General features: G+C 44.1%; 1 protein-coding gene across 2 annotated transcripts in view; it reads left to right on the forward strand.

The window, feature by feature from the left end:
• DMXL1 (Dmx like 1) overlaps positions 1 to 22,637 on the forward strand; it is a 1,781,042-nt gene that overhangs the window by 1,484,853 nt on the left and 273,552 nt on the right. For both annotated transcript variants that reach the window (XM_085632653.1, XM_085632652.1), the window contains one exon: positions 11,291 to 11,408. In XM_085632653.1, the coding sequence (XP_085488779.1) occupies positions 11,291 to 11,408 (118 nt within the window). The remainder of the gene's footprint in view (positions 1 to 11,290; positions 11,409 to 22,637) is intronic.

Here is a 22,637-nt window from a genome sequence, read left to right on the forward strand (position 1 = left end):
TGTTTCCACGGAGTCGCTTTCCTTTACTGCTCTATCACTTGTCATTCCAGACTGATGTAAATTTGGATTTAACGGACCCCCTGTGTACCGATGTAAAATCATGTTCTGCCGTTGCCTCCACCTCTCTACTTTCGTCCCCCCTCTCATTAGTGTTCAATATGACTCTGGGATGATTACTATTTAAATGTTCCAGAGGGTCCAACCCCTCCTGAGCACCTCCCAGGGGTCTCTTATATACCTCAGCAGGTTCAGGATTCCCTGATATCTCATCCAGAGATTTCACAGCTGCCATTGTAGGATCCTACAAGACTGTTAGTTTCTTTTTATTCGCTGCCAAAAATAGTGTGGGGACTTTTTTCTACCCGCTCCTTGCTCACCTCCTTGTAGTGAGTTGTCCATATTCCCCAGTATTCCCTCCGGTGCCATGCAATGTATTCCGAGCCCAGCACAACCTCCTCTGTTCGTTGTAGCAGCTTCTGAGACTGCCTGGATCTTCCCTCCTCTAGATGACTTGGGAGGCATACTGATGGAGGCGTGATGCAGGCACGAGCACGGGCCGAGAGAGACATGCCTCACACAGAAGCCAGCTCAGCTGCAACAGCGAGACTGCCGAGGGAACGAGCCGCAGGTTCCCAAGCCGCAAGTTCACAACAGCAGCTCCTCCACACGGAGCCGTCAGCAAACCCCACACCAAACGCCACAACACGGGTCTCCGCCGGTAAGTCGCTGCCTTAGTTTAGTTTGGTTTGGCACAATCACAGATAGCCAAGAGAGGGGGGGACCGGGAGCTTGCTGCTCACTCATCCGACCCAGCGGACTCCATCTTGCCCCTATCCAGGTGTTCCTATTCTTGATGAGTGGGTGCAGAGTTGAGGCTAAGGTTCATCAATGCAGTTTAGCTTTGCTCTATCTGGCAGCTTGGTGTTTGACTTGTTAGTTATATCAGAGGAGTGCTAAGAGGTTTTGTGAGCAACAAGTTCTCTAGCCACAGCTAAAATATACGCACTAAAATTGAAAAGTTACTCTATCGCGTTCCAGGCATAAATTGCACCCTGTATGGGCTCAAGTGTGCAATTTATTTGCCTTACCTGCTAAGTTTGTTGAAATGCAGGCTGAAATATTTATTGTTAAGAGTTTATGCAAGAGACAGCTAAGAATGTCATCCATGTTCTCCCATCTGTTGCTAAATAACTTTAAGTCTTATGAACCCTGTCTTTAAGACACAAAGCATTTATGACATGTCTATTATGGAAACAGTCATTTTACTGGCAGTATCATGTTCAGTTGAACTGATTTTGTTTTTAATTATAAAGCCAAACTTGAGTTTCTCTAGGAACAAGGTAGTACTTAGGACAAACTAAAAGTCATTTCCAAAGGTCTGTGTGATCTTAGTGAACCATTTTTTTGCCAGTGCTTTTCTAAAATGAGCACTAACAGCAGAGTGGGCATAATATTCACTTGACATGAAGCAATACTTGAAGGTTTATCTATACAAAACGGAATAATTTAGGAAGTAAAGCAACTATTTGTAGCATTTGGACAAGTGAGCATAGGTCAACCATCTCCAGACATGACATTGCACAATGATATGGATCCTATGTCCTACTATCAATTCATTTACTTTATTTGGATAAAATATATCCATAAAAGAACAAATCACGTTCCAGCATACAAAATACACAATTGCATTATATTAGCAGATGTAAAATCAAATACATTAAAACATTGTTCATAAGGTGCACATCGTATTGTGGGCATGCGCAGTAGTTTTCAGAAAAGCGCCTACTCGTAAGACCAATTCATCATCTTCCAGGAGAAGGATAGATCTGTATGCAACTTCAAGATGGACAGGTGAATTATTTTGAAAAAAAGGTATTAAAAGCCATTTGGCATACTTTATATAAAACTTACAGAAGAATAAAAAGTGCAATATGGTTTGCCCACTCTGACCGTCACACAGGCAAGGCAAAAGATCAAGGTTAGTATGAAAAACGAGGGGAAAACAAAGCAAGAATTTCACAGTGCGTGCTCTAAGCAAAAAAGGAATCCCCTCTCCCAACGACCTATAAGTTTTGTGAGGTTGCTAGCCAACTGGTAAATAGTATTCTCGGTCGACATAAAAGCAGCCACAGTTGGTTTTATTAGACTCCCTATCTAGCTTTGCCTTGCTATAATGTGTATAGAGTGCCGTTCAAACTTCTTTTTTGTTAATGCTATCTATCTCATTGTGCTTGAAAAAATATGTTTATAATTAATCCTGCTTAGACTTGAACGCACCTCTGCTAGCCACAGGATGTCCATTCCCTTTTCACATTTAGGCAGTCTGGTATAATCTCTGGTGTAAGGGTTGCTGCTGGATTTTTCAAAATGGCTAGCTAAAATAAAGCAGGGCGTACCTGTATATACTCTTCAATGTAATGTAAGTTCAATTTGCTATGGCAAGCATATTGGGACGAGGAGATGGGGGCACCTAAAAGTTTCCGACAGAACCTGTTTTCTTCATGCTGAATGCTATGGCTCCTTGAGAAGCCCTAGACCTCCACGCCCTAGGTTGCCGTGGGAATGCACTGAAGTTTCAAAACATTTTAAATAGCTAAAACAGCCCCCGTCATCCTAGGTTGTGGTAGGCTAAGAACCGAGTTAATAGCTTTGGAGAACTTATTCCTACAGTTTGCCATGTGGTCATACCAGGAACCATTAGCAGAAAAGACGAACCCCAGATAGGGGAAAGTGCTAGTACATTGTATTCTTTGATTGTCCAGGGAAATAGAGTTTAAAAAGTCCTTCCTCGGTCCACAAGCCATTATAAAAGATTTTTTAAAATTAGTGCATCGATCTAAAGTCGCCATAAACTCGACAAAACCCCGTACTAAAAGGTGTAGAGCATTAGGTGTGCGGCCCATTAATAATGCGTCATCAGCATATATTAGGGCGAGGAGTATATTGCTGTTAACTCTGGGGACATCATTGGTCTACTCGATCAGTGTTTTGTGTAAATTATTATTATATATATTGAAGAGTTGGGGTCCAAAACACATCCCTGCCTGACCCCTCTACCAACCCTGATGTCATTAGAGACCTCACCCCCTATATTGATCCTAACCCGAGCTCTCAGATCCTTGTGCAAATATGCTAAGAAATGTACTAAAGCCTCATCTAACCTATATTCTAATAGGATTGACTATAGTCGTGACCGGTTTACATAATCGAAAGCTGAGGTCAGATCCATAAAAGCCAAATAAAAAGGTGACCTCTGTGCAATAGTGTATTTCCTAATTATTAGATTGAGGTTAAAGCATTTCTTGATGGCGCCTACTTTACTCCTAAAACCTAATTGGCATGGTTGTAAAATAAGATTACCACCTAGAGGTATGCTGTTCCTCAAAAAGTTCAGACCAATGAGACAAGGGTTACGGGAACCCCTGATTATATGTACGAGTCAAGTGGATTGGAGAGAGAGGAGGAAGGGAATACTCCCTGTCAGAACTAGAGTCCTCACACACACAGCCAGCTAGGTGTCATGCTTCATCATATGGACCTGCTCCTCGTCGATTCGGTGCTGCAATATCTGACGGGCACCCATAAAGGGTCTCTTATCGGAGATCTTTAGTTCCTTGCAGTATGGCGCAGTGGGTGTGAGGGGTCTAAATGGTGTAGATGTGTTGAAAAAGTGAATAAAACAGATAGGAGAGTCCAAATAAGACTTTTATTCAGGCTGGCTATCCACCTAATTAAAAACAATAAGAGTGGCAGCTTCCTGACTTTATGGTCCAGTTGAGCTATGCTCTACTCTCAAGGTCGACATGTTTCATGCCTACTGGTCAGTATGATCCGTGGCAATTCTTCAGGACCGAGTGAGCAAACTATCTAGACACAGTGGTGGGTAAGTATTCTACCTACCACGTATCAGGACTGCGAGCAAAGTGTCCTGCCGTGTCATGTAGTGACCTATCTGTAATGTGAGTATCACTCCATACGGTGTCCGGCGGTTAATCAGGACACCTGGGTCATGGTGTCCAATCCTGCTGTGGATATGGGCCGATACACCTACCCCTCTCCGTGTGTCTTTAGACCAAGTTTTGATCTTATTATATAAAACCCACCCTAGGATTTTCAGAGTATTGTCAATTAGGGAAATGGGTCTGTAACAACTGGGTTGGGAGCGCTCACCCTTTTAAAAAATTGGAACGATGATGCTAATTGACTAGGTGATAGGTAATGGGGCATGGGTTAAATTCTTAAAAACATTCAGCAAGAGTGGAGCCAAAAAATCTGGTTTGTGCTTAATGAGGTCAACAGGTAACCCATCGGGGCCAGGGGCTTTATTGCCCGGACTCTGATGGATAGCTTTCTCGACTTCGGTTAAGGATATTAATACCCTATGGGTGCCCGAAGCTTAAACAGGTCTTCATATGTAGCAGCTGTATAAATCTTCGAAAAATGAGCTTCCCAGGCCTCACTGGTTATGTTACAGCTGATCTGTGTTAGTTGTTGTCCCATTGCTCTCATGTCTTTAACAGCAGCCTAAAAAGTTTTCCCATTCTTTAGGCTGGCAGCGTTGGCGCGAGCAGCCCATCGATGAGATATGACCAGCTTGTACTTCTGTCTGAGTGACTTAATTAGAGGGGGGGCACCTTGGGTTAATTGCTAGGGCCTTCCGTAGTTGTCTATTGATCACTGAACACTCGCAATTAAACCATCTGGGTCCATGCTGCATAACGGCAGCAGGTTTTATGACCTCACAAAGTTTAGCAAATGCGCTAATAACCTCAGGGTTGGGTTCCCGTCCAGACAGACAAGAGTCAAAAAGTTCAAGATTGTCCCTGACCACCATGTGGAACAGATCAGCACTATTAACCCCTTGCCATGCTAGTCTTAATTTGTCTTCTGAGGGCACCAAATCCCTGGCACCGCATTCTATTTTGGACATTGGCCTCAGGGACAGTTTAAGCACTACTTGGATCGGCTTGTGGTCGCCGTGGTGTGTGGGAAAAACCACGACTTTCACTAAGAAGTCTTCAAGGGTGCGGGGAAATAAAGATATAATCAATGGTGGTTGCACTACCCCTTCCTCTGAATGTTGGGTTGGGTGGGTTATTATCATTAGTTACAGCAGCAATGTCCATCACATTACCCAAAGCATGGTTCTGCAAATATTCCTTTAGCTCCACGCCCCTGTGACAGATTTGTCCTCTACTTCTTAGCCTTAGAGCCATAGTGTCTTCACTGGGGAGCTTAGCTTTAAAATCTGCACCCAGACAGATACTAGCTTTTGTATTGGAGCTGTTGCAATCCTCTAAGGTAGCAACAAAGTCAAATAGATTATGAAAATTAATGTTAGGGGAATTGTGAAAATCATTATTCAAAAAATTAAGTAAATAAATATATACCCCATTTTTGTATAACAAAGCTTAGAATTTGTCGCTATGGGTGTGTAGGACCTTAATGCTGCCCCCGAGGCAATGGTCACCCAAATAGAGAGACCACCAGATGGTCGACCAAATTTGTAAATTGGGGACCAGGCCATTAAAGCATTTAAACCCTTCGAAGTATATATCTTTGGTAGCCCAGGTTTCTTGGATCATCAAAATGTCCTGCTGTCTAACCAATTCCAGCCAATCTGCTAGGTCTATTTTTTTATTGTAGAATGGCGACATTCCAGCAGAGTATGTTCAGATTTGGGTTGACGCAAGCCTTGGTAATAGTTGTGGCGAAATGATCGCATGACTCCAATATATTTGAAGGGTGTGTGGTTGTATAGCCGACCCCATCAGTTACAGGGTTGGTGGTAGTCAATCCTAAAAGTCCAGGTCAGACAAAGCCAAAAATTTATTTTTGACAACTGGGAGAACAAGCTAGTTTAAAAGGCTTCTGGGAGTTGGTTTGTAAAAGTAACCCGGAAGTAGAGACCAGATTTTTTTTTTTTTTTTTTTTTTTAAACCTTTATTTAGCACTGTGTACAAGACAAATACGGGCCTACAACCATCCGGCCGGCCTCGACACTTCTGAAGCTTGATAGCAAAGTATACGTCCACTCGGTGGCACGGCAGCACATAAAAGCATACGACCTATGTTACAATAAATCCACGTGCACCGAGTGGCAGGAGACAGTAAGGTTAATTTTAAAAAATTTTATGTAAGGAGATACAGAAGCTAGAACGGATCAGTGTACAGAACAGACGATCATATGATAAATGGGTAACAGCCAACAGGAGAGTCAACTAACAGTGAACACATCTAAAATGGCGGCACGAAACTATAATACCAGGATATAGATACGCAGCGAAGTGTGCCTCCCAGCCGCTACCCTCCTAACACCAGTCCCCCCCACTGACCCTAGAAAAAGACGTAAGAAAAGGACGGAAAAAAGAAAAAGAAGGCCCATAGAAACAAAAAACGTACCGAAGAAGACCCCCCACCCTACACGCATGCCGAGGCTATGGCCTACCCCCCCCTAGCTACGTGTCTGTCGCCCCATAGGAACCCGAAATGTAAAATTAAGGAAAGAAGAAAGGAAAAAGGACCATAAAATCACGGTTGAACCCAGGGAGAAAAAGAAGAGTGCACTACCCTACTACTCCCAGGAAAAGGAAAAGCGGGGAGGAGCCCACCCCAATGCCGAACTCCCGGACTCCCGCGCTGCCCATACATCCTGCGCCATGTACAGCACAGTATCAAAAGACCCACGTAAACCCGGTGGTCCCGAATCAATACCACCCAGCACTTCAGCACTTCACAAGTCCTCCCCCCGGCAGAAGAAGGAAACAGGAGGCGAAATTACAGCGACACGCAGCAAAAAACAGGTCATTAAAAACTACTCAGCCAATATTGCAAAACGTGTATCAGTCCAGGTCCCCGTCTGCCGATCCAACCAAAGCGACAACGAGCATGCCATCACCCCTGTCCGGACCGGCAGACGTGGTTCAGGCCCGTCCATTGCTGCGAGCCACCTTCAGCCAGGACAAAGAGACAAGATGGCCACTCTCGAGGAAAGGGGACAATGAAGACGTATCGTACCGCAGGGTCCCAAACGCAGCAGTAACATGCCATAGAAGCTCCAGCGATAGGTGCATTCAGGGTAACATCTGGCAAGGGAAGTGAGAGGCTAGGTCTCAACAGGTAGTTCGTAGGCAGAGTCACAGCGTTCAAAGTGAAGGGTGTCCCTACAACTGTATCCGTGTCGATGGGTTGACGCGTTACATTGTAGCCAGGAGGACTCCGCGCCACCGTCCCTCCGCTCTGCAACATTGTTTCACCTCCAGGAGAAAACATGGGCGGCGGGGGATCCTCCAGCCGGGAACGTCCCGTTGCAAACAGTGCCTCATCGAGTCTCCGGGTCAGCGCCCGGCAAGTACTCTGCATTGCCACTTTTAACGCCACGAGGGCGGCCAATACATCCCCACAGGTCGGGTCTCTCTGTACCAAGCATCGGCCCGCACTATCCCGCTGCTCCTCCGATGCGGCAATCAGCTCCGGGGCACATGGGCGCGCAGACACTGCGAGTCCAGGGTCAGCCGGCGTCTCCGCAAGAAGAGCAGGCGCCATTGTCATCTCCACTGCAGGCAATTAGTGGCGGGACAAAAGTGACTATGTATACCGGAGATCCGAGGATGTAGACACCGGAAAAGCTTCGTGCTCCACTCGGGAACTGCACAGGGCGAGAGCGCCCCACGGTTGCCGTGAGGACCGGCCGTTCGCCGCAGGAAGACACTTCAAAATGGAGTCCGCTCGCTTTTCTTCAGGGTGGCGGAGGAGAGCTAGTATTAGGGGGCTCCAACGTCGTCCACACCACTGCCAGCGCGAGGGGGAGTCCGACCCGGACGTAAGGGTCCGACTCCAGTCGCACAGCCAGCGTTTTCACCCCCGCGACCACCCGGAGTATTCCAGCTCAGCACCCCGTCCACATCCCTCGGCGTCCAGCGGCGGCCATCTACGCAGGGACCAGGGGGAGCGCCGGAGGTCGAAGCAAACACCGAGTCTGCTACCAAACCCGCCGACAAAGGTGTCAGGAGAACGCCAGTCACTTCAGTGCCGGTAATCCGCGGCGGTAGAGCGGCGCAGGTCAGGAGAATTGATCAGGATTAACAAAGGAAGCCAGACGGTCCACGGAGCCGGGAGCTCAAGCGTCCGTCCCGTCGGCCATCTTGGCTCCTCCCCAGAGACCAGATTTTTGGCGAGGTGGTAGTTGTGATCTCCTGGTATCTCAGCAGTGACTTTACTATAGACGGTTTACGGAAGGTAATAAAAATACAGTCCTCTTCAATATTCTTGGGTGAGTCGCCTACCCATCCCACTCTTCGTACCATGCTAATCTCTTGCATGTTTGACACATTGAACCTATTATTCTTGGACAAGTAATCCACGCATTTGCTGCGCAATTGATCCCAAGTTTTCCTCTTTTCCTTCTTGAGGGGTGGTACCCCTACCAACACCAAACCATAAGGACATGCTGCAGGCGACAGACCTAGAATGTCTGTATTGGGCTTGGGATTGGTCCCGCTGGAAGGATCAGGAATGGTGCTACTAGATGTGCTCGAGTTTGGTCGATCACCGACTAAACTGTTGATGGATTCAAGTATAGGGATAAGGGGCACAGGTGAATCAGTCCCAGTCAGAGCATGACGACCTTTATCAGAAAAGGGGGGTTTTGACACTATGTTAACCTTCAGGAGGAGGCTTTCACTTAATTGGATGCATGTATTACAAGAGGGCACAGCTAGGGAACCAAGAGGCCGCAGATGAAGAAACAGTGGGCACCCAACCTGGAGCAATATTAGTTAGGGCTGACTTCCCTGTTGAGAAAGTTTATTCACTACAGTGTCCAAGCGATCCAGGTGCTCCCATAGGGATGATCCTCAAGCAAACGGATTTAATAAAAACCTCCCTAAGATCTGGTGCGCTTCATCCCGTTTCCGTTTGAGTGCAACTAGAATGGCTAGAATTCCTACTTAGCACCGGGTCCAGAGTGCTAACACCAGATGATGATGAACATTGCATCCATGATGACAAGCAACTGCGGGAGGAACTGGTGTGTGGGGGCTGTTTTCTTTAGTGCAGACTGGCTTCACGCATTTCCTTTTGCGTTTGGTGGTCGTAGCAACTGCAGCTACTGCATTTGGGGTGCCCCTAACTTGTAGTGTCCTGGGTGAGGCATGCCCTTGAACACCAGGGGTGGCACCACTAGGGGGCTGGGCGTTATTCGAACCAGCTTTCTGGTGCACAGGATCATGGGGAATGGTAGTGGGTGCTGGGTTCTGCTGATGTTCCCCCAGGTGTCCCTCCAGGTGTGAGGTCGGTATGTACTGCTTTGTTCACCAGGGACAATCTACACTCTGTTAGTTCTATTTCTGAAAACACAATGCTGACCACCCTCTCCAGCATGCTGTCCATGGTGATGGCGGGGCGAGCAGGTGGTTGGCCAGTACGTTTCCCCATCATAGGTTTGAAGCAGGATGTTGTCAGTCCAGTTAATATGGTGATACACTCATCTCAGTCCTCAAGGCCTGCGCTCCTGTGGCCCTTGAAAGAAAGTGGGCCCAGCCCAGCCGGCCACTGGCGGGCGCGTCCGCGCGCGTCCCAGGGGCCAAAGATAAGCGGCTCCAGGCACGTTGGTGTGATGGTTGCGGTGCTCACTGGGGGTTTGAGTACCCTTGCTGCTGTTATTGACTCCTGCGCTGCGGGGGCTCTGGGCTGAAGATAAGTGCCTCCTGGCGCATTGGCTTGATGGTGGTGGTGCTCTAGCCGTGGTGCTCACTGGGGATTTGACTCCCCTTGCTGCTGTTACGGGCATAATATTCACTTGCCATGAAGCAATACTTGAAGGTTTATCTGTACAAAATAGAATAATTTAGGATGTAAAGCAACTATTTGTAGCATTTGGACAAGTGAGAAAAGGTCAACCATCTCCAGACATGACATTGCACAATGATATGGATCCTATGTCATGCTCTGTCCTATTAATGCGAGCATGCCTGTATCAAAAAATGATAGTCTTCCACAAGAGAAGTGGCACATATGGTTTTGATGTTTGCTGAATTACTGAGACATCTATTCTGTTCACACTCTCTGCAGGGAGTGAAACTCATTTTAGGCTAGAGTTCTGGCAAGCATGGTGAGTGGAATGTACAACTTACAGTACTGCTGTTGCTTAAAATGTATTGCACATTCCATGTTTGATGGAAATATATCATGCATGTGAGTCTATGAAAGATACAAATCTATGAAAGAAAACAATAATAGGGAATGTTGTTAAAGAGAACAAAATATTTATTCTGCTGATACTCACTGCACAAGCGCAGCTGGATTTCCTACCTCCAGTTTATCTAAACAGTTTCTGAAATGCCCCTTCAGTGGTTGGAAATAATAAAAGTACTATAGAATGATTAATAAATGAAAGCTATCAAGGGAGACATTTCTTCTTTTGGGACTCAGTACAAACCTGTAGTAGCACAGATTTTCCGTATTAATTGACATACTGTTCATGAATTAGCACACTGTTTATGGCAATTTTCTGATTAAGTCCAGTTCTTCTAAGAAATATTTGAAACATTCAATTTAAGGACTCAACTGTGACACCAACCAGTAGATATCTATCAAATGAAACTGGTTAAATAAGTTGCCTAGTTGTTTCCTTCTTCCAGGATGACAGTTCTTCAGTGTGATCATATTGCCCAGATGGGACTATTTTAATGTTATGTGGATTGCCTTAGGTACTTATGCACACCCTGTAAAAATCGAGATGAGGCTGAGGAGGGAGAAAACATGAGAGGTTTGTAACTAAACCCAACGCATGTATGACCAGGATTTGTTTTCTTCCATTGCTTGCAGGATTTAATTCAAAGTGACATGACGAATTGCTTCTCCTATAGTGCCATATATTCCTTTATCTGTATTATAGGAACTTGTAGATGTGACGTAGCAGCCATATATCTCTGTCACCAAACACGGAAGAGCATGATTTGGAGGCAGAATAATAACTGTCACGAGTCAGTGCCCCCCATGACATCAAACCGAAGATAAACACCAGTCTTCTACGGGTTCAAGGCGTGACTTAAGTTACTTCACAAAAATGATTGTTCTTCTGAGCGGAAGTTCTCAGATCCTCATGCACTATCATTAAAACAAAAAATTCAAGCTTTTCTCTGGTTTGAGTGAAAAGGTGGCCATTACTGCTCCTTTACATTCGCTGTGCTTTTCAACTAGTACATTAAAACTGTAGTTGAACTCACACTTTTTATTTCTAGAAAATATGGGATAAAGTAATGCATACTGTTGCTGTTTTTTTCTACAGATCCAAGCATCACACTGCATTACCAGTAAAGAGATTGTGGCAGTACCTTGTAAAACGAGAGGAAGTCCAGGAAACATTTATCAGAAATATATTCACAAAGAAAAGGGAACTACATGAGGTTTGTATTGCATCTTCTTTCTACCATTCCATTATATCCCTCAAGTTGCGGCTAATGTTATTTAACCTATTAATACCCAAGTATTCAGTGTCAACCTTTCTTTGTTGATATTTGATGTATGTGTTCAAATACATTTAAAATGGACACACAGTATTCTGATTATTAACCTCTGTGCCTATAAAACCTCTGTGTTAACTAAGCTAATATTTAGCTAAAAATGCTACTGCGTTCCATGTGTATAGTCTTCATCACGTTGTTTCTGATGAAGAGATCTTGTGGTGAAGGATTAGATCAAGTACAGAGAGGGTGAAAGATATGGTACAATAGAATGGGTGTCAGATAATCTGTACTTTGTACCAGATAAATTGTGTTCAATTTTCCCATAAATGAGCTGACACAGCAAAAACAATGCTCATTGGCTCAATGTGTCCTTGCTTGTATGATACTGTAGGAGGCTGGCTTAGTATATGGTGCACTTTTATTTAAGTCATACACCTTGCACTAATCCAGACAACCCTTATGGTGATTTTAGTGGTCTTTGATAACCATAGAAAGCTCTCAAAGTGGTAGCTATGGGGAGCTGTCTTCAGGCTTATCTGGAAGGTGTGTTCAGCAGCTTGTTTTTACTAGTTTAACCTTATGGTGCATAATAAATGTAAAAAACAAAAAACACACAGTTTTTTTATATAAAAATACTTCTATTTTTTACACAAAACTCACTAGTGCATTGGTATATCTCTTACTCGAAGATATCAACACAATACACCAAAACACTTCAAATGCAATAAGGTAAGTAGCACAAAATACAGTGATCGCCAGGGGAAAACCAAACCATATATTAAGAAAGTGGAATGTGAACTGCAGAAGAGGACGAGACTTGAACCAGAAGGAACCACTCAAGGTAAGTGCCCAGGAACTCCATGGAGGCTGTGTGCAGTGTGTAAACACAGCCGTTGATCACTGGAAGTCAATGGAGAAGTTGCAGTTTTGCAGAAGAAGCACCCTTCCCAGAGGACCCCGCAGAATTCCTTCGGAGGACGGAAGGTTGGAGTCACCCCACCTGTGGATGCCCCGCAAACCAGGTTACCTACACCAGGGAAGCCAGGTGCATAGGGGTTAAGAGATGTCTGGAAGCTCCATAGATAACAATGGAACACTTGGTGAAAGTGCCTCTGGAGAAGGTGAAGAAATCCAGTAGAATCCAAGGGGGGATTCTGGAAGTGAAGAACCTGCAAGCAGAGGAGACAGAGTCTGTGCCACTCAGGAGTGACCAGGAGGCACGGAAGAGCAATGCCCACCAATGTCGGACGGTTCAGAAGTGCCCTTGTTGCTGCAGCTGTGAGGACCAGGCGATGCAGAGGAAGACCAGGAGCCATGCATAAGCTGTCCCAGTCTGATGATTAGGTGGTCGGTGTCCGTCGGGAGCACCAAGAAACCTTGGTAGCTGCAACTGGCTTGAAGAACGAAGGAGCCACATTGGGACCAGCAAGGTCCAACTGACTCATTAACATCAGGAGATTCAGAGCAGGCCCCAAGCAAGCAGGGGAGCACACTGAAGTAGGAGAAGAACCTCAGGAGGACCCGCAGGCAGGAGGCACAGGAGTCGCAAGAAGACCTCGAGATAGTCACCAAGAACGAAGGCCCATGGTGCAGAGGATGTGGTGAGGATGTTGAGCTTGGAGGGAAGAGATGCTGGAGCTTCTTGCAGCCCGAAGATCTCAGGAGTGCAGAGCCTACAAGCCTTGGTAACAGCAAGTCGACGTGGTGCACAGGGGTTCGGTTCCAGCAGTTCCAACGAGGGATGCTGGCCTCAGAATTGCAGAGAAGACAGGTTGGGCCTCGACGGAGTTGCAGAACCACCACCTGTGTTTCTGGGCCACAGGAAGTCTGTGGGACCACAGGAGCAGCATGCCAGTCATCTTCGTTGTGGTGCCTGAAGATGTAGGGGAGTGACTCCTTCACTCCAAGGGAGATTACTTCGGGTGTCCTTGATGCCCAGAGATCTGTCGAAGAACCTTGATGAAACACAGACAATGAAGACCTGCAAAACAGCGAGACCAAGAGCAGCAGGAGTCTTTTCCTTGGTGTAGTCTCGGTTCCAGGCAAAGTCTAAGTGTCCAGATGGTCGAAGCGTGACGCGGTTTCAGTCGTGAGTCATGTTCCACAATGAATCTGAGGACCCACTCTCAGGTAAGTCCTTAAGTAGGGTTGGAACAACTCAGTTGTCCCTCCCAGAGGATGAGCTAGACAAAGGGGAGGATACTCCCATGTCCTTTGTCCAGTATTGATCCAGAACAGCAGCCAAGAGCTCCCTGAACTGGCTCAAACTGGAGTATGCAAGCCCCTGCACTAAATGCGCCCTTCATAGCAGTCTGGTGGCGCTGGCAAGCGCACCCACCCTAGCCCAATACACTAAGTCTTGTCTGGGAGGTGGTAATACCTCCCTGTGACAGAAAACCTATTATTCTACCTTCCCCTGTTCGAGTTTGGTTCCGCAGCAGGAGGGAAGAATCATTAGCGTACTGTCAGAACCTGAAAGGCTGTTTCTGGGAGTACAGGGGGGTACTTCAAGGGAGCCCCCCAGTACATGGGATCATACTTCCAACACTGGAATCGGTGTTGGGGTATGATTTAAACATATTTAATACCAAACATGACCAGGTTTGTTGCAGCCACTATATAGATAGACATCTCGTAATGACTGATGTCGCCTATATGTATTAAAATGGCTGACCGCACTTATAAAGCCTGGAGAATCAACTCTGGAGTTTGTAGGAGTGTCCTGATCATGCAGGGGCACCCTCACATTTATAACTAAGCTCCCTGCCCTCAGGACTGAAGAGACTGCCATAAGGGTGAATTATAGGTTTTAAGTGTAGTGACCTCAGATATAAGGAAACCTATATCTGTTGTGAGTGGAGCAAGCACTAACTCACACAGGATGCAATGGCAGGCCTATACTCACAGTTTGAGTGGACTCCCATGGGTGGCCCAATACATGCTGAAGTCCATGGGAAACCCCTGGTGTACCTATGCCATGGGTACCTTAGTACCATATACTAGGGATTAACTAGGGTACGCCAATAGCCAATTGTGGATGTACCACAGTACTTACCATGGTCAGTTTAGGAAGGAAGCACAGTGACTGGAGTCCTGATTAGAAGGATTCCAGTCAGACTAGGTCAAAAACATACTGACACCAAGCAAAAAGTGGGGGGTAACCATGAAAGCAGATCCTACTTTCCTCCAGAGACTCCCATCACTCACTATGGGTTACACTAGGTGTCACAGGGTAAAGTTATTTATGAATTTGGAGGACCTAATGGTATCCGTGAAAGTGGTTTAGCACTCCGTTTCCTAGCCTTGTAGCCCATGACTGTAGCTATAATGAGAATGTTTTGATGGCTCTAAATTTATATGGCTTACTTAAAAACAAAAACGATCATGTCAAACGGCAGCGACAATGGGAATTGACAGCTTAAGTTTTCTCTTTAAGTGCAAAAATAAATGAGAGTTGCTTTGGGATCAATACATTTTTGCATATGTTTTCCTTTGGCAGGCCATTCTAAGAAAAAAAGCTTATAAATTAAGAATGTGATGTTATATCAAAAGAAATTGTTTTTTTTTTTTGTTTGTTTTTATTCCTCATACTGCAATGTAGTGTATCTGGAGTTATCAGGGACCCATTTCTCTATTATCTCAAGCTGTTCCAATTTCCCAATTTCGGAGAGATTCGATTTACGAATTCTGTAGAGTAGGGTCCCCTTTCATCCATAGCACCTCCAATAATTCTCCATACGCACTGGGGGAGCTGACCATTCTGGTCACTCACACAAGCATTTTGCTTGTGATTTTATTGCCATTGCAAAATCATTGGAATTAAATGAGTCATAGCTTAATTGTGACATGAAAAAGCTGAATTAATTAGCGAACTCAGAGTCTTCCCATATTTCCCAATACTCATACCTCTTACTGGGCTTCCCTCTCCTATCCCACTTGTTTATTTTGTTTACTGAGGCCACCCATTCCAAGTGTGTGGGAGGGACTGATCTTATCCATTTTATACAAAGTTCCCTTCGCGCAAGCAAAATTATTATAAACAAAAGATTCTCTTCCTTCTTAGTTAACGTTATTAACACATCCTGTCTACTGACCCCAAAAATAACAAGATCTGTACTTACTTTAACTGGTCTTCTTAATACCGAATCTATGATTTTACTCACTTCCCGCCAAAAGCCTTCGATATGGGGGCATTGCCAGAACATGTGCACATCATCCACTCTTGGTAAACCACATTTGGGACATGATTTCGTAGTGGGTCCACCAAAGTTAGATAATCGCTTCGGCGTCCAGTAAGCTCTATGGGAAGTAAAGAGGTGATTTCTCTTTAAAGTAGCAGACTTCACAATAGACCAGCATTTATTCATTGATACTTGCCACAGGTCTTGAAGATCCAGCGCCGGCAGGTCTTTCCCCCAGATCGCATCGGGAATCAGAAACTCATCCTCTCCAGCTCTCACAAGTGCCCAGTACCATGATGCTATTTCTTTTATCTTCGGGGGATTCTTTATCATAGTTGTTTCCATGATCCTATTTCCGGTATATTTCTCCTTCACTGTTTTAGCCCAACTAGTGAGCTGATAATATTTGAATTTTGAGAGGGATGCACTTGAATTCGTGCACAGAGTTTCCCAATCTGTTATGTTGTTGCTAACCAATAGCTGGCCCCATGCTCGAAACCCTGATGTTTTGAGAGGTATTGCCAAATTGTCCTTAAGACATTCCGGTGTTCCTGGAGAGTCCCATATGGGCGCGAACTCACTGTAATATGGGATATTTAAAGTGCTCCTAATTTGATACCATAGCTTAGCTGCTGCTCTCAGAGTCTTCAGTTTCACTTTTTTGAAATATTTTGGGTGACCAAATTTGAACAGGAAGTGACCTGTATTTCCCGTCATTGCTCTAAGATGTTCCGGATACAAGTCATAATTATTTAGTAGAACCCTCATTTGCTTGAATTGGAAGGCTCTATAGTATTCCACTAAATCTGGACTGGCAATTCCTCCTTCTACTTTCTTTCTTCCTAGTTTACCCCAGGCAATACGTGTACTTTTAGCCATCCAAATGAAGCTTGCTATTTCTCCTTGTATTTTTTTAAGTGTTTCCCTCTTAAACTCCAGTGGAATTGCACTAAATAGGAATGTGTATTTTGGAAGGATAGACATTTTAATTATGTTGGATCTACCGAAAAAGGTTAAAGGGAGGCCCCCCCATGCTTTCAATAAATTTTTCACGTCAGCTGTTACCCTGTCCAAGTTTGGGTACTTATCTAGGTTTTTAATCAGGTCTATTCCCAAATATCTGATTTTCTCCCTGGTATAGATATTGTTTACCTGGGTATTCCAACTCATTATCTCAGTTTTTGATTGATTTGTTTGGTAGCCTGATACCCTCCCAAAATGTTTTAAAGTGTCATCAATAGCTTGGATAGAACCTGCATAGTTATTCGTGAAAATCATCACATCATCTGCATACAAGGCTATTTTTTTTTCCCAGGTCTGATAGATAAATGGAGTTATTTCAGGATGAACTCTGAGCCTATTTGCCAAAGGCTCAATATATAAATTAAAAAGAAGGGGAGACAAGGGGCATCCCTGACGGGTCCCTCTGAATATGGGGATATTTTCTGTTAAATTCCCGTTAATTAGGACCTTAGCTTTTGGTGCTCTATACATTTCTTTAATTGCTCCCTGAAAGTTCTCACCCAGGTTGTATTTCACTAAAGTTGCATTCAAGAAAGTCCAGTTCACTCTATCGAATGCTTTGGCCGCATCCAGTGTTATTATTGTCAGGGGAATTTTTTCGCTTATTGCTATGTCTATTGACCCGATAAGCTCCTGTGTCAGATCTTGTAAATGCCTACCCCTTATAAACCCTTTCTGATCTTCTTTTATCAGTTTTCCTGCGATATTACCAAGCCTCTTTGCTAGAATTTGTGTATAGATCTTATAATCACAATTAAGTACGCTTATGGGACGGTAAGATTCACATTTAACTGGATTTTTACCGGGTTTTAACAAGATGCTTATAGTAGCGTCGTTCCATGAATCGGGAAGTTTCCCCTTCTCAATATAAATTATATTTAACAAATTTGTAAGCGGGGAAGCTATAGCCTCTCTAAGTTTACTACATAATTCGTTGGGAAGAGCGTCTGGACCTGCTGCTTTACCACTCTTCAGGCCTTTCATTACTTCTTCTACCTCCTCTTTGGTAATTGGGGCATTCAAATCTTCTTTTTCTAGGCTTGTTAACTCGGGGAGTTCCAATTTGCGTAGGTATTCTTCTAAATCCTTATTTAGTGGGACAGTATCTTCAGTATATAGAGAAGAGAAGAAGTCTACAAATTCTTTCATTATTACCCCTTCATCCGAACAAGGGACTAAACCGCCTTGTGGTAAGATATTAAGTATTTTATTTCTGTTAGCATCGGTCTTTGTTTTCCATGCCAACAGCTTACCGCAACCCTCACCATATTCATAATGAGCGAGCTTGCTCACTTCCCATCTCTCTCTGACCTTACTCTCTAGGATTCCTGTTAGTCTATCCTCGTGTACCGTCTTATCTATTTCCAACTTCTTTTTCTTTTCCAGATCTTCCTCAGCTTCTATTAGTAGCTCTAAATTTTTGGTAAAAATGTATTAAATGGGAAGATGGCGGACGGCTAGGACACCGGGTCGGGAGCTCCGAGGGATTGCCCTAGTGCGATAACAAGTAAGCCTTAATGGCTACTTCTTCTCTTTGTTTTTACCTAGTTTTCTCTGCATCGGAATAGAGCCCCCATCATGATAGAGGATGCGCGTTAATGACGAATGGCTGTGATAGACGAGCATACGGATTCATCATAGACAGCGGACGCCCGATGCGTAGGAGTACTTGAAAGCCTCCGATAAAAATAATATGCCGCCAGAGGAAGTGAATTTTTTTTCCAGGGACTCACCGAGTTGGAGGATTTCGTTGCTGCAGTCCAAAACGCAGTGTTCTGTGCCCTTTGCCCCGGCAAGAGAGGCAGGAGAAGCAGAGGCTTGCTTCAGCTACAGGGGTGTGGAGCGCTGCTCAAAAGGCTCGCATAGCTGGCCGGAGAGCCGCGAGCAGAGTGCCCTTCTTGTTCCGGGGCAGCGGGGGCAGTGACAGAACTTTCCCAATAGCTGGGGTTGAGTTAGGGCGTGAGGCACTGAGTATTGCTGGGTTTCAGCTGCAGCTACGGCGTCATACTCCTAAGGACAGACATCATCCAGAAACAGGCATTGGAAGGCATTCCACAACAGCAGATCTGGGTGAGTCGATCCTTGTACAGAATTGTGGTGAGGGGAGTTCGGATTTTGCTGAAAATACACTGGGAAAGGGGTTACTTAATTTTAAAGTTTCACCTACCTACGATATAAAAGGGATTCTAAGCGAGTGTGGTAAAAATAGTATATCTAGTAAAACTAATCCTTCTTCGCTCTGGATGAAAAAATCTAGCAATATTGAAGGCCCAAGAAACGAGGGTGGGGGGGTAATTTGCCTTAAAACTGCGAGGGCTGGAGGAGCGAGTGCGTCTATTCAATCAGAGGAGACGCAGCTCAAAGCTCAAGCTGAAGGAATAATAACAAATACTGAGCAGGAGAAAGGCAGGTCGACCTATTGCCTAAGGAATAGGGACTTTTTGCAGAACATAACTCCAGTAGACTTTAAGCAACATATTGCTCCGCGCAGTACGAAGAGAAATCCCAAAAAACTGACTAAGCTGGATTCTAGCAGCTTCTGTGCGAAAGGAAGAATTCGGAAAGAATCAGGGAAGCTGGAAATGTAGCACCCCCCCCCCCCCCCCCCCAAGAACAAAGTCGAAAGAATTTAGCAAAGGTGATTAATTCCAATTCTAACTCTGCGAAAATTGTTCCTCCTCTGATTCCTTCCCCCGAAACGATAACTCCTCTGGCTTTGGTCCCTGCACCAACTGGGTCTCACCCCAAAATCGCTGTACCACCTCGACCTGACTCCCCTTGGGGGATGTCTAAGGTAGATACTGATTCTAGCACCTCAGTCATGCTTGTCCAATCTAAGCCAACGGTAGATAAAGTAGTTGACCCCCAGTCGACTCCGCCAAATGATCAATTAAATCCACAACTTAGAGAGAACAGAGTCTCGGGTGATCAAATACAAACTTTGACTTCAGGTATAAGCCCAACGGATCAGTTCTTGGAGAAGATGCTAGAGGAAATGAGGGCAAAATTTGCAATATCAGAGATGAATCAGAGTAAAATCCGTGAGGTATGTGAAGCTCTAGATACTAAGATGAGTGCACTGAACGATCGGGTTACTGAAGTGGAAGGAGTAGTTGAGGGGCTTTCCAATAAAGTAGAACAAAATGAAAAAGACATAAGGGTCCTAAAAGAGAGCAAAAGGAGTACGAGCGAAAAATTGGAATCCTTGGAAAATCAGGCGAGAAAAAATAACATACGAATATTAAATGTCCCCGAAGGTAAAGAAGGGGTAGATATCAAGAAATTCACAATGCAGCTTCTCGAGGAACATTTTCCATGGACGAAAGAAACAGGACTTGAAGACGACATACAAAGAGTACATCGGGATCCCTTTGGCAGAAATAAAGAAAGGAAAAATCCAAGGAAAATCTTAGTAAATTTCAAAACATATAACATTAAAGAAAGAATCCTGAATGAGGCATTAAAAAAAGGCCCTCACAATAAAGATGATTGGACCTTTAGGATTGGGTCGGATATCTCAAAAGCCACGCAAGACAGACAATGGGAACTAGGTCAATATATGCAGGAATTAAAAAGTCTAGGAGCCACAGTACAAATGAAGTTCCCGGGTAGCCTCAGAATCATGTGGAGAAACAAAATGCACAATATAAGGGACCCTGCTGAAGTTGCCCTTTTCCTAGAACAAATGAAACATCAAGTAAGGAGTCAATCTGGGTTGTCTGCTGGAGTTTGAATTTTAATTTCTATAGGAGAAAAGGTTTATTGATTTAATTCTTGTTGATTTTATTTTAGAAAGTGTGTGATGAAATAAACACTTAAAAGTATAATTCATATAACTCACACAATCAAAAAAAAAAAAAAAAACCTACGAGAAGAGTTTACACATGTTGATAAAAAGAAAAATGGACAGTCATGGAGCTCAGAAGGGGCTATCAATACACCCCAAAAAGAAAAAGAGGGAGGCTTCCCCAGGGTGGGTTCTTCTAGTATTCAAGAAATATAAAAGTACAAAAAAAATGCACAGGGGTGGGGAGCAAATTAGGGAAAAAATTGAAAAATATCCTCAGAATGCAGAAAAAGAAATTGATAGAGCAAAGGGAGTTATTAGGACCTGCCAAGTTCAGTAAAGAGAAATTTGGACAAAACAGTATGCAAGTTTAGGAGAAAGAAGAAATGTCAGGAAGAAATGTTAACATTTTATCATGAAATGTAAATGGGTTAAGGCTACCAAGTAGAAGGCGTCGAATTCTGGAGTACCTAAGGGTCACAGACTGTGAGATTATAATCTTACAAGACACACATCTGTTAAAGAAGGAATGGGACGACATTATAAAGAAAACAGGGTGGGTAGATTGCTATGTCTGCACAGATCAGGATTGTGTTGTAAAGGGGATAGCGATACTTTTCAAAAAATCAGTAAAGGCCAGAATTGAGAAAATTGAATTGGATAGAAAAGGTAGATGGGCAATTGTTAGGGTAAGAATTCACAACACCCCATACACGATAGCTGGGTATTATGGGCCGAATTTAGATGATCCCACCCCGCTACAGAATTTATATACTCTTTTACTATCGTTTGAATCTCCAGTAATTTTAGGAGGAAATTTTAATTTGATTCCAGATCCCAAGATAGATCGCCTACCCCCTATGAAGCATATAAAATGAGGGAATGGTTGGGGATCTACAGAAAATATCTGGGGTTTGTGGACATCTGGAAGGGGAAAGGGGATAAAAACAACCCATTCACCTTCAAAAATAAAAGACTGGGTCTTCATTCTAGAATCGATTTTTTTTTTTTTTGGTAGAGAAAACGATAGTGAGTAAAATTATCAAAGTTGAGCACTTACCAGCCCTACTTTCAGACCACTCTGCCGTCCTACTTAAAACCCAGCTGGGTAAGGAACAAACTTTTATGAGATGGACGGTGGATCGGACCATTTTTAATGATACCCAAATCGTTGAGAATTTAAAAAAAGAGTCGGTGGAGTTTTTTAAAAATAATAAAGAGGGAGTATCTCCTCAAATTACATGGGATGCATACAAGGCTCTTATTAGAGGGAAAATACTCAGTCTGGCCGCTTATAAAACAAAATTATCAAAACAAGATGTTAGAAACTTGGAAATTGATATCAAGAAATTGTTTTTTTAGTGTGCCATACGTTATGCAACCTCATCACTTCTACTGTCAAGTGAGGTTGTTAATCCTGTAAATCCTGGCAGCAGTTATGTATGTGATTGCATTAGGCAGCTTTGCCGATTAGTACCCAAATTCAGCACTAAATTCCTCATCATGTGTATAATGTTGTGCCAGACTAAGTGTGTGCAGAGTGGAGGAATAGGAAGAAAACACACTGCATACAGGGTGACGAGGAAAAGGTTGGTACCTGACAAACAAGGATTTAGAACTTCACATACCTACCCCAGTTAAATCTCCTTTAACTGATTCATCTTTGATTGATGCAGAAGGCAAATCAACAATCCTCAATAAAATAGTTCCCCTGTTTGGCCAGAAATATTAGTCTGATTTGTACTGCTTAATAATGTATGTTCATAGGTTTGACCTCTTTCCGCTATGTTTTATTTGCTTGACCGATGTAAAGGAACAGCAAGATCTGCTATTTAAACTAGAGCTTCCCTGAATTTGTATCCCTATCCAAGATTTTGAAGTGGGGGGCTGTTCTGCTTGGGTTTTCGGATCAGATAGAACCCGCTCATCAGAGCCTCACTAACCCAGCCAGAACGTTACCCCCTCCCTCTCTCTAGGGCCTATCTACAATAGGTAACCACATATATCTTACCACCTAAGGACAGGGAATTCCTACTATACATACCAAGACCTCTTATAATCGGCGGCCTCGCGATCCCATACGGATCCAGACCTCTCTGCCCATACGACAGTATCACAAGTGGCGGCCTCGCGATCCCATACGAATCCAGACCTCTCTGCCCATACGACAGTATCACA

Source organism: Triturus cristatus, chromosome 2_1, assembly GCF_964204655.1.
Source record: "Triturus cristatus chromosome 2_1, aTriCri1.1, whole genome shotgun sequence".
NCBI classification, from domain to species: domain Eukaryota; kingdom Metazoa; phylum Chordata; class Amphibia; order Caudata; family Salamandridae; genus Triturus; species Triturus cristatus.